We start from the raw sequence: 16,105 nt of genomic DNA on the forward strand, positions 1-16,105 counted from the left end.
TGGAGGAAAGGAGAAGGATTTTTTTTTTTAAAGATTTTATTTATTTATTTATTTGACAGAGAGAAATCACAAGTAGATGGAGAGGCAGGCAGAGAGAGAGGGAAGCAGGCTGAGCAGAGAGCCCGATGCGGGACTCGATCTCAGGACCCTGGGATCATGACCCAAGCCGAAGGCAGCGGCTTAACCCACTGAGCCACCCAGGCGCCCAGGAGAAGGATTTTTAACAGGTTTACATATAGGATGTGTTTCCCCGAGCTGGACTCCAGAGGATGCCTAAAGTTCTTCAGGAGGCTGAAGCATCCTGGGATCAAAGAAGCTTGCCAAGAATTCTCTGGAAGTATTTCCTGCCACTGTTTCTGCCACAAACCAGCTGCTGAGAGCTTTGGAAGGAGACGATCTCCTGGTTTCATCCTGTCTTCCCTGCTCAAGTTCTGAATCTTTTCATTGATAGGGGGTGTGCCATGGGCCAGGCACCCTCACTGAAGAGTTCTGCCTGGGGGAGAAGGAAGGTGCCGGGAAGGAAGGGAGTTGGGGAAGGAGGGAGCTGGGAGGGAGCAGGGAAGGAGCTTGGGGCCAAGCGAGAACCGCAGTCACCGCGGGCCACTGCACCCCTGTCCCTGCTGGTCGCTGACGCAGACCCCCGTCCTTGGAACACTGGGTTGTCAGCAGCACATGCTACAAGACCGTCCCCTGCCCTGACAGCAGGTGATCGCCAGCACCCTTGCGCTGCGACGTGGAGCCGGCCTGTGACTTTCCTGGTGTCGGAGGCTGGTCCCCGGGGCAGGGGTCGGGATGCAGCACACGAGGGCACGGAGGGTCAGGTGACGCGGGAAGCAAGGGCAGAAGAGAATCGTCGGACTTCCTCAGCACCGGCAGGAGTCCTCGGAGCAGAGTGACCGTCCCTCAGGGGCTCAGGGGCTGACACCTTGCTAAGGACACGGAGCAAGCCCAGCCCAGCCCCGGAACTTGAAGCACCTGAACGTTTAAAAACGCCTTTGGGAACTTCCTTTACCCCTAAACACCCGAGACACACGCGGGCAACCGGCCCCAGGCCTACGGCCACACCGGCCGCTGGGCGTCCCGACGCGGCTCACCAGCCGGTAACTGTCCCAGCAGCAGCAGCCGCCGCTCTTCCGGAACCGGCTTCCGAACCCCGAGCAGACGGACCCGACCCCGGCCGCCCAGCACATCGCGGGTTAGGGTAGACCCCGGCCGCGCTAGCTCCGGGCCTCCCTCCGTCGCACCTGAGGCCGAGCCTCTTCCGGCCCCGCCTCGCGCTCGCCGCCGCAGGCCTCCAGTGCATGCCGGGGGTCGTAGTCCTTCGCGGAGGCCGGCGGCAGCGGCCATGAGGTCATCGGTGCGCGCCGCGGCGCCGGGCAGGAAGGGGCGCACGCGCCTGCCGCGCGCCGCCGGGGCCGGCCTCCAGTCGCGGCGCCCGCTCGACATGCCCGAGGAGGCGGGCTTCCCGCCCGCCAAGAGGTTCCGGCCGGGCTGCGGGCCCCCCGGGGGGCGCGTGCTGATGCTGCTGACCGCGGGCGGCAGCGGTGGGCGCCGGAGGCCGCAGCCGGCCTTGGCGCAGCCTGCGGCCGGCGTCTACCCCGAGGCGGTGGAGCGGCAGCGCCGGAGCCTGCCCATCTTCGCGGCGCGGGGGCAGCTGCTGGCCCAGCTCCGGGCCCTGGACAGCGCCGTCCTCATCGGTGAGTGGCCCGAGGGGCTCGGGGGAGGTGCCCCGCCGCTCCCCCGAGGGCCCCCCCTCCCGCGGGCCGCCCCCCACTTGCCCCGCAGAGGGGCGAGCGGGAGACTCCGGGGCTCTGGGGGCGGCCGGCGTGGGAGGACGGAGCGCGCGGGGGCGAGCCTGCAGCGGGGTAGTGGGCCGGCCTGACGCGAGGTCGCAGCCTCTGGGGCGGCCTGGGGATTCGGGGCGGGGTCTCCAGCGTCCAAGTCGGGACGAGCGTCCAGAGGACCGAGCATATGAGCCCGCAGGAGGAGGGAGACCGGGAGGGCGAGGATCAGCGGGCTGGAGTCGCAGGAAGAAGGGGGACAGATGCAGCCGCTGGACCCCTGCGGGAGCCGAAACCGACCCCTGGACTGGGGGGGGGGGTGCCGAGTGTGCCTCCCGCTGCGCGCTCCTCCGGCGGGGCGGGGCGGCGCGGATCGTCACTGGGTTGCGGACCGAGTAGGCGGGCAGGTGAGGAAGGCGGTGAGAGCGGGCTTCCGCAGGAGGGAGGGAAGGGAGCGGAGGGGAAGAGCTCGGTGGAGGCCGAGGCGAAGGAAGCGAGGACGAAGAGCCGGCAGAGAGAGAGCGGAGACGGGGGCGGGGGGGTGCCTGGAAACAGAGACCAGATGCAGAGCGGGTCAGGAATAGGGCGAAGGACGTCCTGGAGGCCCAGGGCTGGCGACCGGAGGGGAGCATGGGTGTGGCTGGGGAGGAGGCTGGAGGGGAGAGAGAGGGAGGGCCCACGTGAGGACCTCAGTTCTGTGGAGTAGGTGGGGAGCTCTGCTGGGAACAGCAGTCACGGGGCCTGAGGTAGCCCCTTGGGGAAGAGGGGGACCCTGCCAGGCTGCAGAAGGGAGAGCAGGATCCGGGGTAGTGTTGGCATCCAGGGGCATTGGCCCCACTACAGACTCCTGTCTTCATCTGCACGGATGGGCTGTTTTGCTTAGCCATGCCCAGGGGTCTGGTGGAGGAGGAGAAAAGCTGGGCAGGGAGACATTGATCTGTATTTGGGGTTTTGCCTGGTAGATTCAGCAGGAATGCAGCAGAGTAATCACAGTCCTAGTCTTGATTCTGGGGTGGGTTAGGAGGATGAGCAGAGTGGGAAGTGCAAGCACCATGGCATGTAGGGCTGTAAGGTCAGAGATTCTTAGTGGTCCCCAGAGGGGAACAATACCCAGGTTTACCGAGTTCTTTGTTCCATTTGGGGACAGTTAGAGGAACCCCTGAGGGTGGTGTATGCTGGATGTTAAGTTCAGAGAAGAGACAGGTAGACCCTCCCTGCCCTCCAGGACTTGCAGTGTTGGCACACAGTATGAGGTGCTCGTGCTGGAGAAGAGGCACACAAGGTACCAGAGATAGATTAGGAGGAGGCCACCAGGGCAGCCCCAGGGAGAGTGTGAGCTCTGACTCATCCTGTAAAGTGTACAGGCAGACCTGGTGCCAGACCTGGTGATGGCAGGCAGGTGTGGGCCAGGGCGGGGCCAGAAGGAAAGGGCAGAATCTGGAATGGAATGGTGGGGTGTGGGGGCCGTGGAGTGGGCATGGCTCTGGGTGTGCCCTGCTATATCTCATTTATTCTTCTGAGAAGTAACCATTTTCTGTAACAGTTGTGTTCCCTCCTTAGGTTTTTTGTGCAGGTTACCTGTTACTGAACATTTACATTGTTTCCAGCTTTTTGCTGCCCTGAACCAAGTTGAATAGCACTAGTCTGAAGCTACATTTGTCTGTGCCTCTTTATTTCCTCAGAACCAATTCCTTCAAGTGGATGTGTGCCTGGAGGCTATAAATATTTTAAAGGTGTTTCTGATACAATGTGGCCTTCCCAGACCAATTCCGAGAACACTGCTCCAGCCATACACACCAGTGCCTATTTTCCTGGGGCTTTATCAACTTCTAGTTTGGTGAACTTTGTGTTAATTTGTATGTAAGTGAGATTTGTCTTCTGTCTCAGGGGAAACTGGCTCCGGGAAGACGACGCAGCTCCCACAGTACCTCTACGAAGGGGGGATCGGCCGCCAGGGCGTCATCGCTGTGACCCAGCCGCGCAGAGTGGCTGCCATCTCTCTGGCCACTAGAGTCTCCGACGAGAAGAGAACTGAGCTCGGGAAGCTGGTACCTCACCTCCTTCTCTGCTGACAGCCCGTCCGCATGGCGCTTCTCTGAGCCGAGCTCCGGGATGCCGGGAGGCTCTCTCTTCCCCGGCTCGCTCAGGCCTGAGTCTGTCACTCGTTCCTCCGACGTCACCTGTCTGTGCATTTGCTTTGTGTTCAGAGTCTGTCGGCAAGTCGGATGAATTAGTTGCTTTCCGCGAGTGTTCTTGAGGCTTCAGTAACCTCTGTGAAACCTCTGTGTGTCTGAGAGATCGTAAGCATTTCTTTAGCTTACAGTGTGTGCGGAGATCGAGCCCCAGACCTGTGGGTACGGCAGCTTCGCGCGCGTTTGCGCACTTCGCTTTAAAACATCTTACCTTTTCTTGTCTGTCCGGAGCTTTAAGTTTCTCAGCAGCTGGGGTGAGAGTCTAGTTTCAGATTTTTTTTTTAAAGATTTTATTTATTTGACAGAGACAGCAAAAGAGGGAACATAGCAGGGGGGAGTGGGAGAGGGAGAAGTAGGCTCCCTGCTGGGCAGGGAGCGGGACGGGGGGCTCCATCCCGGAACGTGGGGTCATGACCTGAGTGGAAGGTGGAGGGCTAATGGCTGAGCCTCCAGCGCCCCGAGTTTTAGTGGTACTCATGATTGCAGTTAAAGGGACCCATCCACTGCCTGTCCGTGCCCGAGGGCGCGGGGCCATTCCCCAGGCGGGCACACGCGTCTGGGGGTGCCGGGCACCTAGCAGTTGCTCAGCCCAGGCCCACTGAGCCCGTGGTTCCTCGCGCAGGTGGGCTACACCGTGCGCTTCGACGACGTCAGCTCGGAAGACACCAGGATCAAGTTCCTGACAGACGGCATGCTTCTGCGGGAAGCAATCTCCGACTCTCTGTTGCGCCAGTACAGCTGTGTGGTCTTGGACGAGGCCCACGAGCGGACGGTCCATACCGATGTGCTCTTCGGGGTGGTGAAGGCTGCCCAGAAGAGGAGGAAGGAGCTGGGGAAGCCACCTCTCAAAGTAGGTGTGGCTCGCGTCCAGGAGAGGGAGAGGCCTGTGTTACCCGGCAGCTGCCGGCCCTGCTTCGGAGAGGAGGGAGAGGAGTCGGAGAGGAGGGAGAGGAGTCGGTCACCAGCGGTGCGCAGGGTGGGATGGGTGGGCCTGGTCTAGCCCTCTCGTTCTTCCCTCCCGTGCGCAGGTGGTGGTCATGTCCGCCACCATGGATGTGGACCTGTTCTCGCAGTACTTCGGTGGGGCGCCCGTGCTCTACCTGGAAGGTCGGCAGCATCCCATCCAGGTGCTCTACACCAAACAGCCGCAGCAGGATTACCTGCACGCCGCGCTCGTCTCCATCTTCCAGATCCACCAGGTACAGCGTGCCGCGCGTACCCGCGCAGATGGGGCTCAGCTCGCCGTCGGGGGCATGCTCCCAGTGAGAGGAAACGCTGCCGCCTCGGGCGCCCTGGGAGCTGTGCCATTGCCAAGTGTCACCGTGTCCTGCTGCTGCTTTCTTGCGGCGTCTCACATCCACTCTACAGGGGAAACCACTGGGCTCTGATGGGCCTCGCACCCTGGCTGAGCCGGGAGATGGCTCGGTCAGAGCGGACTGCAGGTGGGGTGCCTGCAGTGCTGCCCCCAAGGAAGGCGTGTGGGCCGCTATGGCCTCGCTGTGGGAGAAGCTGCTGTCCACCCAGTAAGGGTGATCCTTTAGAACTCTTCACTTTTTCAGAAAAACTGAATTACAGAAGCATTTCAAAATCTTCTTCTTTTGTTAAACATTTACTTAAGTTTGAATGATTAAATCCCCTTGTTTTGGTTCCCCTCATAAAATTTGACTGTTCGTACCTTCCCGTTAACTTTGTGAAAGAATCCAGAGGCAAATCTTCTAAAAACGATTTTTATTTTAATCTGAGGGGTGAGTGTGTAAAGTCAAAAAGGACAGTAGTTCTAAGAGGGTCATAAGAACCAGCAGCTGAGGTCGTGGGTGGCTGGTCCCCTGAGGCCTCCAGATCTTGATGTCCACTCAGGTGGTGATCTCGTAGTCAGAAGCTCAGCCCCCTGGAGGTGGTGAGTTCCTGTCAGCCGGGAGTCTGCTTGAGAGTCTCTCTCTCTGCCTACCCTTCTCCTGCCTGCCGCTGTGCACGCACCTTCTCTCTGTCCCTCTCAAATCAGTATGTCTTAAAAAAACAAACCACCCAGCAGCTGCTTTTATTTCCCCGGTCCAGATCCCATTGTTTCAGGGGACCTAGTGGCTCTCTGAGCTGTTTACTCTGGATTCAGTGTTTCCAGCAGTATCTGCCTACACTGCGGGTCTCGGCGCTGCTGGTTCCCCCCAGGCAGATGAGGCTATACCTTTAGCCTCCCTGGCTTCCTACTCCCCCCGCCTCTTAGCATAGACACGTCTCATGGTTTTCAGGCCAGTGGGGGGCATTACAGCATCACGACCCGTTGCCAGCAGGGCCTGTCCTGATGCCTCCTTCCTTATGCAGCATAGTTGTATGAGTTTTCTGCATTCCCGTGGCTCATTTCCTCCCAGGTGTTCCAGCATCTATGGTCTGTCTGCCTGTCATCAGTATCTTTCCCGCGTTGGCATGCTGTCCGCTTTCTCCCGGAGCACCTTGTGCTGCCTTTCCCCAGGGCGGGCAGCTCCCAAGTCTTGGCGCTGCTGTATGGACGGGTCCCGTGCCTCCGGGTTGAAATCCATTCTGGCCTCCTGCCTGGCCGGTTAGAGGAGGGCAGGCTGTCAGGTTCTCCCTCCCATGACCCACCCCTGCCTCACGGCCGAGTCCTGGGCCTTCCTGTCTTCTCCAGGGAGCAGGGCCGGGTCTTGTCCCTAGAGACCCTTCAGACCTCGCCCAGGCTGGAGCACCCTCGGCCCAGTCCTTCCCTCCTCCGTCTATCGTCACTCGTCTCCCAACATGGGTCCAAGCTTTGTCTCTGCCGCAACATCTTGCTCTGGGCGCACTGCCTCCCTGCGTGTAGAGGGAGGGACAGGCCGGCATGGGCCACAGATACACTAGATGCGGGACTGGATTTAACCGTAGCTCACTCGGTTGACCGCTCCAGGCGCCTTCGGTGAGTGCGTGCTCCCCGAGGACACACCAAGTGTGGCCCATGCACCTCTCCACAGCGAAGTAAACCCATCTGGGAAGCTCGCTGGTGACCGCTCTCTGTTGCTGCAGCCCCCACTCTGGCAGGCACCTCCTGAGGCCGCGCTTCCCCTTCTGCAGGAGGCGCCTCCTTCCCAGGACATCCTGGTGTTCCTCACGGGGCAGGAGGAGATCGAAGCCATGAGCAAGACCTGCCGAGACATCGCGAAGCACCTCCCGGATGGCTGCCCCCCCATGCTGGTCCTTCCTCTGTACGCCTCCCTGCCTTACGCCCAGCAGCTCCGCGTCTTCCAGGCGGCCCCGAAGGTGAGTACGCACCCGGCCTGTGTGGGCCCGTCCCCGGGCACCTGTGGGGTGGGGTGCTCAGGTACCAGATGTGCGAGCCGCCAAGCCGCGGGACTGGAAGACCCAGGCCAGATGGGCCTCCCGGGCCTGGTAAGAACAGGGGGAGTGGGTAGACCGTGGTGGGGGGTGGGCACAGGCGGTAGGTGACTGGTACATGAGGGGCTCTCCCCAGTCTGACACAGACCAGCTGCCTGTGCTGGCCGCACAGCGCATCACAAGTGCTGGCTGCCCTCTGCTGAGCTGGCAGTGTGGGGGCGGTCCAGTTGTGTCGACACGGAGGCCCCGAGAAGCGGAGAGATGGTGCTCAGGCAGTGGCCGGTGGGACCGGGCATCTAGCCATGCCTGCCGGTTCCCCTGCATCTCATCCTCTCAAATAAGCCTTAAGGACGGGAACCTCCCCTCTCAGTGTGAAGAATTCCCATAAGTCACATGATCCTCGTTCCTGGAGAGCACGTGGGCTGTGGGAGCTACCAGTGGGCACTGTGCTGTGAAACCTCGGAGTTGTGTGTGTCACTTTCTGGTTTCTTCCTCCCTGCAGGGCTGTCGCAAAGTGATCGTTTCAACCAACATCGCTGAGACTTCCATAACCATCACGGGAATAAAACACGTGGTTGACACGGGCATGGTTAAGGCAAAGACGTATAATCCCGGTGAGGATGACGCCCACGAACCCCTCTTTTCCCCACAGCCTCTGCCAGCAAGCGCTTCCTGCTCAGACTTGCCGTGACCAGGGTGGCACCGGCTGTGCAGGTGACACGGTCTGAAAGCAGTCAGGTCCAGGAAGGGGGTTGGCAGCGGGAGCCAGGGGCCAGGCAGGGCAGGACGGGGGCCCAGGCTTTGCCAGCTTGAGGACCCGCTGGGCCTGGCCTGAGACTCCTGAGCAGCTGGGTGAGGGGGCTGTGCGGCCAGGGATCCCCGACACAGGGCAGGAGCTTTGTTGAAATGAATGTTCGAGCTTTAAGTGTCCTAGGAAGGAGATCGCCTAGGCTGGGGTGAGTGCCCACTGTCCCTGAGAGTGCGCGCTGGGAGCTTGCTGGACGTGCTGGTCCTCGCGTCTGCTTTCTGCCCGGCTTGGTGGTACGGAGGATCAGAGGCAGTGGGGATGTCTGAGGACAGCACGCCACCAAGCATCCAAGGGTGCGGACTCGGAGGTAGCGTGTGGAAGGACTTGTTCCCTCGGGCCTGGCACAGAGCACATCTTTATCCAGGACCCATGCGACTCCTGGGTGTGACTCCATCACACCACCTCAAGATCCTCTGACAGCGGAGCCGGGAGGGCCGTGCAGGCCGGCCCCTGACATCTCCTTTCTGAGGCAGTGACCGCTGGCCAGCTACCCTAGCTTCTTGGAGACAGGGTTTGGGCACTGAAAAGCCTGGCAGCCTAGAACACTCTCGATCCCCAGCAGACCAGCGCAGCTCTGGCCCTGTGGTTTTGGCGGGGACTTGTGGCCCCAGCACGTGGGCTTTCTGACGTTCTGAAGATTGATACGCTGCAGTTTCAGTGTGGAGTGCGCCGTTCTGTGCTTTCCCACATGGCCTCGGGTTCCTGGACTCGCGAGCTGTGGGAAGGATCACTGGGGCTCTGAGGAGCGCTGCTTTGTGCCCATGCTGGTGAACCCGTGTGATCCTTTGCGGGGCGAGGCCTCACGCGGGCCGTTCTCCCCGCAGACAGTGGCCTGGAGGTGCTCGCTGTGCAGCGTGTGTCCAAGGCCCAGGCGTGGCAGCGTACGGGCCGGGCCGGCAGGGAGGGCAGTGGCGTCTGCTACCGGCTCTACACGGAGGACGAGTTTGAGAAGTTTGAGAAGATGACGGTGCCGGAGATCCAGAGGTGGGCGCCCCCGCACCCCCGCCGCCCCTGCTGCCCCGCGGACCCGGCCGGGGACCTGGAGCCGGTGTGGCAGATGCGCGTCTGCTCCTCGCAGGTGTAACCTGGCCAGCGTGCTGCTGCAGCTCCTCGCCATGAAGGTCCCCGACGTGCTCACCTTCGACTTCATGTCCAAGCCCTCTCCGGGTAGGTGGGGTTTTTGTGCAGGGCCAGGGCTGCGGGGGGACGGGACCCGTGAATGGTTGGGCTCTCCGAATTGCGTCTGGGGGCCGCCTCCTTTTTCGTTTCATTTGGTGCATAAGCTTGGCTGTCAGGGGGGCCAGAGGACCTCCAGGGGGGTTCTGTGCCCATAGTGCCTCCTGGGCCAGAGCCGTCACTTCCCGTCGGGCCTTGGGGGTCATTTTCTCTGTATTACATCACGAAAACGCTGGTTTATCCTTCAGCAGGTGACGTGTGGCTGGGGTTAGAAATTCAGGGCGTGTGAAGGGGACAGTAGAAGTGTTTCTCAGCTGGGCCTTGCACGGCCTCTGTTTCACTGCCGTGCGTCTCTGTTTCTGGCAACGCGGGTCCGGGTGGCGCCACGAGTGTGGGTGTGTGCGGGTTTCATGTGTGTGCCTCAGCGGGGTCACAGGACGTTGCTGTGGACAGAGCTAAAGACAGGAGTGTCCCCGGCCACTGCACCCCGAGGACCAGGGTTGGATGCGGGGCCCTCGGCTCCCGAAGCAGAGAGTGGCTGCAGCTGCGTCCTCCTCTCCCGGTTTTCCTGCAGATCACGTTCAGGCTGCAGTTGCTCAGCTGGACCTATTAGGTGCTCTCGAACAGAAGGATGGCCAGCTCACCCTGACTCCGGTGGGGAGAAAGATGGCCGCTTTCCCTTTAGACCCCAAATTCGCCAAAGTAAGTCACCTCCTCCACTCACTGCCCCTTCTCCGACACGGCTTGTGCGACGGTCACCTGCACCCCCGATGCCCTGGCTTCCTCCTTCGTTGTTGCCTCGGAGCAGCTGTGGCCCTGCTTTGCGTCTGATGCGTGCTGGTGTCGGGTGTGGGAGTCAGAGCCACGCGAAGTCGGGAGCCCTCCCCGAGGACTGTGGGAGCCTGTGGGCGGGCTGTCGGGTTCCAGAGAGCAGGCGGTGGTGGCTGGAGAGGCACCTGGCCTCCGAGGCCGCAGTGGGGTGGCTGCACGGGCAGCATGGACAGACTGTGCTCAGTGGGGGGAGGTCTCAGGGCGCACCGTTGCAACTCCTATTTGCAGACCCTCCTCCTGTCCCCCAAGTTCCACTGCACAGAGGAGATCCTGACCATCGTCTCCCTCCTGTCGGTGGACAGCGTTCTGTACGACCCTCCTTCCCGGCGGGACGAGGTGCAGGCCGTCCGTAGGAAGTTTGTGTCCAGTGAGGGGGACCATATCACGCTGCTCAACATCTACCGGGCCTTCAAGAACCTGGGCAGAAGTAAGGTTGGTCTCAGCCGGGGTCTTCTCTCCCGCGATGCTCTCCTGCCCAGCCAGTGGAACGTCCGGAGCCCCCGGTCGGTGTGCACAGGCCTCACCGGGGAGACCCGCAGCGCTGGCCTCCGCCCTGCCCGTGTCCTGCTCATTCTCACTGGGCAGGGGCCCTGTACGCGTGGTGGCCTGGCTTCTCTGCTACAAATGAGCTCCCTCCTCCCTCCGCTGGCTTGTCTGCATGGTAGCATTCACCTGGAGGGTATTGTGGTTCCTCAGACCTGAATGGGAACAGCATTCTAGAACCCTGCTGTCTGAAGGCAGAGCCATCTGTGAGCCCTCCCACAAGCCAGAGTGGCAGACGGGGAAGCAGCTGTGGTCATTAATTCGTGTGGAGATGTCTGTTCGTGCTCCCAGACCCGGAAATCGGCCTGCCTCAGACTGCCCTGGTACCGTGGTCCCTGCTGTGAACAGGTGCGCGAGATAAATGCAGCTGAAGTCCGGCAGCTCTGGTGGCAGCTCGAGGCCGGGGTGCCCGACGCGGCTCCTGGGTCAGCGTGGCTCCGGGGGATCTGCGCACCTCCCAGGGATCAGCGCATCTCGGGCGTCTGTGCCGCTTCGGGCCGGGGGCCAAATGGGCCCCTCTGCGGGGCGTGCTACAGAACAGAACACAGGCCGAGCGCTGCTCTTGCTTTCCCCCTTTTCCATAAAAGCGAAAATCCTGTCGTGCGTCATGAGGTCAGCGGAAACAAGTACTAAAATAGGTGTGTGCGGCAAGTGAGATGGCATGACGCAGGCATCACGAATACCCCGCGGTCTCTCGTGTCCATGAAACCCGCCTGGCGTGTATGCCTCAACTCTGTGTTGTGCGGTCGGGTCTCAGGAGGAGAAAAGCCACTGCTCGGGTGTGGTGGCTCCCTGCGTCCTGCTTTGTCCGCCTTGGCTTGTTTGAAGAAATAGGATGCTGTGCGTCCGGCGAAAGCGCGGCCTGAGAGTGGCAGTCCGTCTCGCGTGGGCCACTGCATGCCGGACTCTGGCCCGGTGCACGGCAGCTTCCCAGCCGCCCCAGCTGGGGCAGGTTCCCACTCCCACCGTCCGACTTGCTCAGATGCTGCGTTCTCGCTGAGCCGGTGCACCTCTCAGCTAGTTTAAGCTGCCGTCCGGGAGCGCTCCGCAGGCCGGGCTCCCCCGACCTGTACCGGACGCTCGAAGCTCGTGTCTGTGGGGTGGCTGTTCGCATCCTTGTCCTTTGTTCTGCCGACTTGTTGGTCATTGTCTCGTTGCCATGTAGGAGTTTTTTTAAATGCATTCTGGGGTAATGAATCCAGAACGTGAGGGAATTTTCGTCTGTGTCCCCTTACAGTTTGTGCTTTCTTTTTTTTTTTTTTTTAAAGATTTTATTTATTTTTTTGACAGACAGATCACAAGTAGGCAGAGAGGCAGGCAGAGAGAGAGGAGGAAGCAGGCTCCCTGCTGAGCAGAGAGCCCCATGCGGGGCTCGATCCCAGGACCCTGAGATCATGACCTGAGCCGAAGGCAGCGGCTCAACCCACTGAGCCACCCAGGCGCCCCCAGTTTGTGCTTTCTGACAGAAAACTGTTTTCCTCTATTAATTTTTGGCGACTGACGTCTTCTTTCCGAATTCAGTTCTCAAAGTTCTCTTCTTTCCTCTGTGCAAGTGATGGGTGTGCTGACCCTTTCTCTCCCGCTCAGGACTGGTGCAGAGAGAATTTCGTCAACAGCAAGAACATGGCGCTGGTGGCTGAGGTCCGAGCACAGCTGAGGGACATCTGCTTGAAGGTACCTGTCCTGCATGTCGGGGCCCCGGTGCCCCTCATCCAAAGTCCTTGCCTCTCCACTGTTGGGTTCCAGGCTTGCCTGACGGTTGCTGAGACTGGAGCCTACATACCTATGTAGTTTGTTCCGAACCACAGCCAGTGGAAGGAGAGACCAGCAGTTAGTGGCAGGACTGGGGGTCTCCCTAGAGGTGGTGACAGCTGATTTGAAGAGGGTCCCCCTCAGGAGGGGAAGAGCAGATTGCAGAAACCAAAACCCCTGGAGGTGTCTTAAAGGGAGAAGTGGGGAGAGAGGTTTCTCTGGGAGACTGTGGACAGGAAATGGTTGAACCCCAGAGGGACAGGTCAGAGATGGGGGCGGGTCCTCTCCTGCCGCTCTGTGCACGCCCCTCCCGCTTCGCACCTTCTGCCTCCATGGTGGTTGCTGTCCCAGGCCTTTCTCCTTAGGAGAGCCGCAGACTGTGGTCAGGCGGCGGGGTCAGGCGGTGTCCACCAGCGGCCTGTTTGGCCGGTGTCCCCCGGGGGTGCAGCTGAGGGGCAGGATCTTCCGGAACTGGTGCTGGGGGGACGACCGCCGGAGGTGGACAGGGGAGGCTCGGGGAGGTGCTTGCTGGAGGGGCGCTCCAGAGCAGGAGGGGTAATTTGGCTGCAGTGGGAGTGCGGGAAAGGCCCTTCTCTGAGGGCCACAGCTGGCCATCCATCCCCTCCCCGGCCCGAGCGCATCTGCCCCCTGCGGCCCTGCCAACGGCCTCCTGCAGCAGCAGCGCCCGCTGGGCCGGGCTGGTGCTGGGGCTGCGTCTGAGCCTGACCAGGGCTGGTGTCTGGCACCCACTTCTCCCGCTGCAGATGTCCATGCCGATGGTGTCCTCCCGCGGGGATGGGGAGAGCGTCCGCCGGTGCCTGGCACACAGCCTGTTTATGAGCACGGCTGAGCTGCAGCCTGACGGCACATATGTCACCACGGACAGCCGGCAGCCGGTGGCCATCCACCCTTCGTCCGTGCTTTTCCACTGCCGGCCAGCCTGCGTCGTGTACACGGAGCTGCTGCACACCAGCCGCTGCTACATGCGCGACGTGTGCGTCGTGGACGCCAACTGGCTGCACGAGGCCGCCCCCGACTACTTCCGGAGGAAGCTGCGTGCCGCCTGCAACTGAGCGCACTGCCCCTGACTGTGGAGCATCCGACCCCCAGCCAGGAGCGCAGAGCCTGGTCCCAGCGGGGTTCCCCGCCTGCTGCATGGGGGCGCAGGGACGGCCCTTGCACCGTCCGGCTCAGGCGGCTTCGGCGGGTACCTGACTGGGACATGCAGGCTGTCCCGCCCCGTGTGCCACTCTCTAACGTGAGACTCCCCAAGTCCTTGTGATGGGGTGGGGTTTCCCGGGAGGGGACTCCAGGGTCGCAGAGCTCAGCTGTCCCTGGACGTGTCCCAAGGTCTGTAGAAGTTTGAGGAGGGACATACTATTGTCTCCTCCCTCCTGAACTGCACAGCCCAGGGTGCGAGCCTCCTCATCGCCACCTCCAAGCACGAGGGTACCTTCGAGCATGGCCACTGGCCGCTCTTCTCCTCAGCTAGGCACGTGCGACCCCGCGGGCGTGAGGACTGGCCAAGTCTGTCCCGGTGGGGCCTGGGCAGAGAGCTATCAGGGTGGCTGGAGGGGGAGGGCCCGTGAGGACCCAGCCGCACCTGGGGTCCTGTCTGCTGCCCCTGGGCTTGTGCTCTCGCATCTCATTCGTCGTCTCTGTGCTTCCTTCTTCATGGGGATAAGGGGACACAGTCCGGCTTCCTGCGTGAGCCACCCCCACCCCCCCGGGCCGCAGTTTACACGTCTGTGGGAGTCCCAGAGTCTCCAGTCTCTTCCCAACCTCCTGTTCCGGGAAGGGGAGAGACACCAAAGGTTCCTCTTCACTATTTGATCACCAGATGCAAGTCAGCTTTTCCAGAGTGTTTGCCATAAGAGAAGCTGACTTAGCATTTGTTTGGGCCTTGTGGTCAGAACCCCGGTGTACAGTGTCTTCGTCATTCCTTACCAAGTGGACCATGCGGTTCTGAGGCAGGGGGCCGCACTGTCTGACACTGCGCAGGGACCGCAGGTGGTCTCCACTCCGGGGCACGGGCTCAGCCTCCCCAACGTCCCCGTGGTCTATCCCTGCTTCTGCGCCGCATGTGCCCGGAGCACCCCAGGGGCTAGCCGGGGCTGCGGGGTCCCGGATACCTGTCTTCCTGCATTCTTAGACTTTCAGCTGGCTCTTCCACAGACGACCTCGTTGTTTACAGTTGCTGACTTTCTGACGAGTTTTTCAGAAAAATTTTTAAGTGTATTTTTCTCATTTCTTAATAGAGGCCTAGGATGTTCAAGCTGACTGGGGGAAAGAATACATTGTATTTTTAATAAAACGGGAATCGTGCTGGTAAGAATGGGGAGTGTGTGATAACGTGCCGGCACGTTCTCTGGGCTTCCTTGGGCAAGGGCAGTGCATGTCCCGCTCAGTACCTGTTCTGAGTGGGAGCGCGGGGCACAGAGCTGCCAGCAGCTTTCGCGTTTCTCTACGGAAAGAAGTCAGTTGCTGCAACATTCTGGCAGAGTTTTCATACAGTAGTTTTTTTTTACTGGACTTTTGAAAAAGTTCATTTTAAACCTAGCTGCTCAGGGAGTGAAGCAGGTTGGAAACCCCATTCTGACCACGAATCACCACAAGGAAATAAAGTGCTGCTTACATTGCCCTGTGGCACTGCACTTTCTCTTAAGAAACTTTCTTAAAAGTTCCACGTTTCGTGGTGACGTCACTTATGGTCCGTGGTGACGTCGCTTATGGTCCGTGAGAGACCTCCAAGGCCAGCCGCCTCTTCTCCAGCCTGGGCCCACTCAGGGTGAATCACCACGTCCCATGAGCAGCTTTGTGGAGGGAGATGCCCTCCCCGGAGGCCGGCCAGCAGAGCAGTGCAGAGCCACCGCGAGGGACAAGCCACCAGCATCCGGTCCCTGATAAGGGCCTGTCCTCAGGGGGCATTTCTGCAGGCGACCAGGGTGGGCAGGACACAGCCTAATTCTCCTCCCAGAGACGTTAGTCTGTAAACATGGGACATGCTGCTCTGACAGGAAGCGAGGGTTTTGTAGTCTGATGGGAACATTAGAGCTTGTAGGAGAAAACCCCACCTTTGTTCAGGTTTCCTTGTATTCTGAAGGCCTGTTCTTGCTGGCAGGGCCAGCTGCAGGGGGACTGCGGGCCCTGTGTATAGTGTCACACTCCAGCCAGACCACAGGCTCCATTAAAGATCAGTCTCGCACGCCATGTGTGTGGCTCTCTTTTCCCGGGTGCGTAGAATGTATTTCCATATTCGTCTGATCTTGTCCACCATTCTGGAGGACTGACTTTCTTCATAGGATCACAGGCTCTCAGAGCACTAAAACCTGACCAGGTGGGCAGGAGGGCTGGGAACGGAGGAGTTCTCAGGCTGACTCCCTGGGGGAGAGATCAGGGTGGGAAAAGGGTGCTCTCCAAACGGAGAGAGAGGCAGGGATGTACCAGCATCTGTGCACTGAAAGGTCACCCTTCTTGTGTGTCTAGTTAGCATGTTAAATGTCCACCCCAAGGGATTTTCAGTGTTACAATGTGAGAAAGTCATTGAAAGGCCCATGCTGGGGTGCACTGTGGCACCCACCTTGGCGCAGACTGGTTTGTTGCAGTCTTACTCATAAAGGGGTGTTTTGTCTGAGCCAGTAGAGGTGGATGTGAGGTTGTGCAGGCGGGGGATCAAAAACCCAGCCTTGGGGCGCCTGGGT

The 16,105-nt window shown here is 60.5% G+C and overlaps 1 protein-coding gene across 3 annotated transcripts; it reads left to right on the forward strand.

The window, feature by feature from the left end:
- The first annotated feature begins 1,430 nt into the window (after positions 1 to 1,430).
- Positions 1,431 to 15,044, forward strand: DHX33 (DEAH-box helicase 33). 3 transcript variants are annotated; one of them, XM_044248859.1, is made up of 12 exons: positions 1,431 to 1,697; positions 3,669 to 3,829; positions 4,596 to 4,823; positions 5,002 to 5,172; positions 7,034 to 7,219; positions 7,797 to 7,908; positions 8,927 to 9,086; positions 9,181 to 9,269; positions 9,853 to 9,980; positions 10,338 to 10,541; positions 12,240 to 12,326; positions 13,169 to 15,044. In XM_044248859.1, exons 1-12 carry the CDS (start codon positions 1,445 to 1,447, stop codon positions 13,475 to 13,477), a joined length of 2,088 nt encoding a protein of 695 aa, XP_044104794.1. In that variant the 5' UTR covers positions 1,431 to 1,444; the 3' UTR covers positions 13,478 to 15,044. The 3 variants fall into 3 exon arrangements, with proteins under 3 accessions (XP_044104794.1, XP_044104795.1, XP_044104797.1); XM_044248860.1 differs by having other exon boundaries at positions 10,359 to 10,541; XM_044248862.1 differs by lacking the exons at positions 1,431 to 1,697; positions 3,669 to 3,829 and adding an exon at positions 4,046 to 4,227.
- Positions 15,045 to 16,105: the final 1,061 nt, after the last annotated feature.

The sequence above is a fragment of the Neovison vison genome, chromosome 5 (genome assembly GCF_020171115.1).
Source record: "Neovison vison isolate M4711 chromosome 5, ASM_NN_V1, whole genome shotgun sequence".
NCBI lineage: Eukaryota > Metazoa > Chordata > Mammalia > Carnivora > Mustelidae > Neogale > Neogale vison.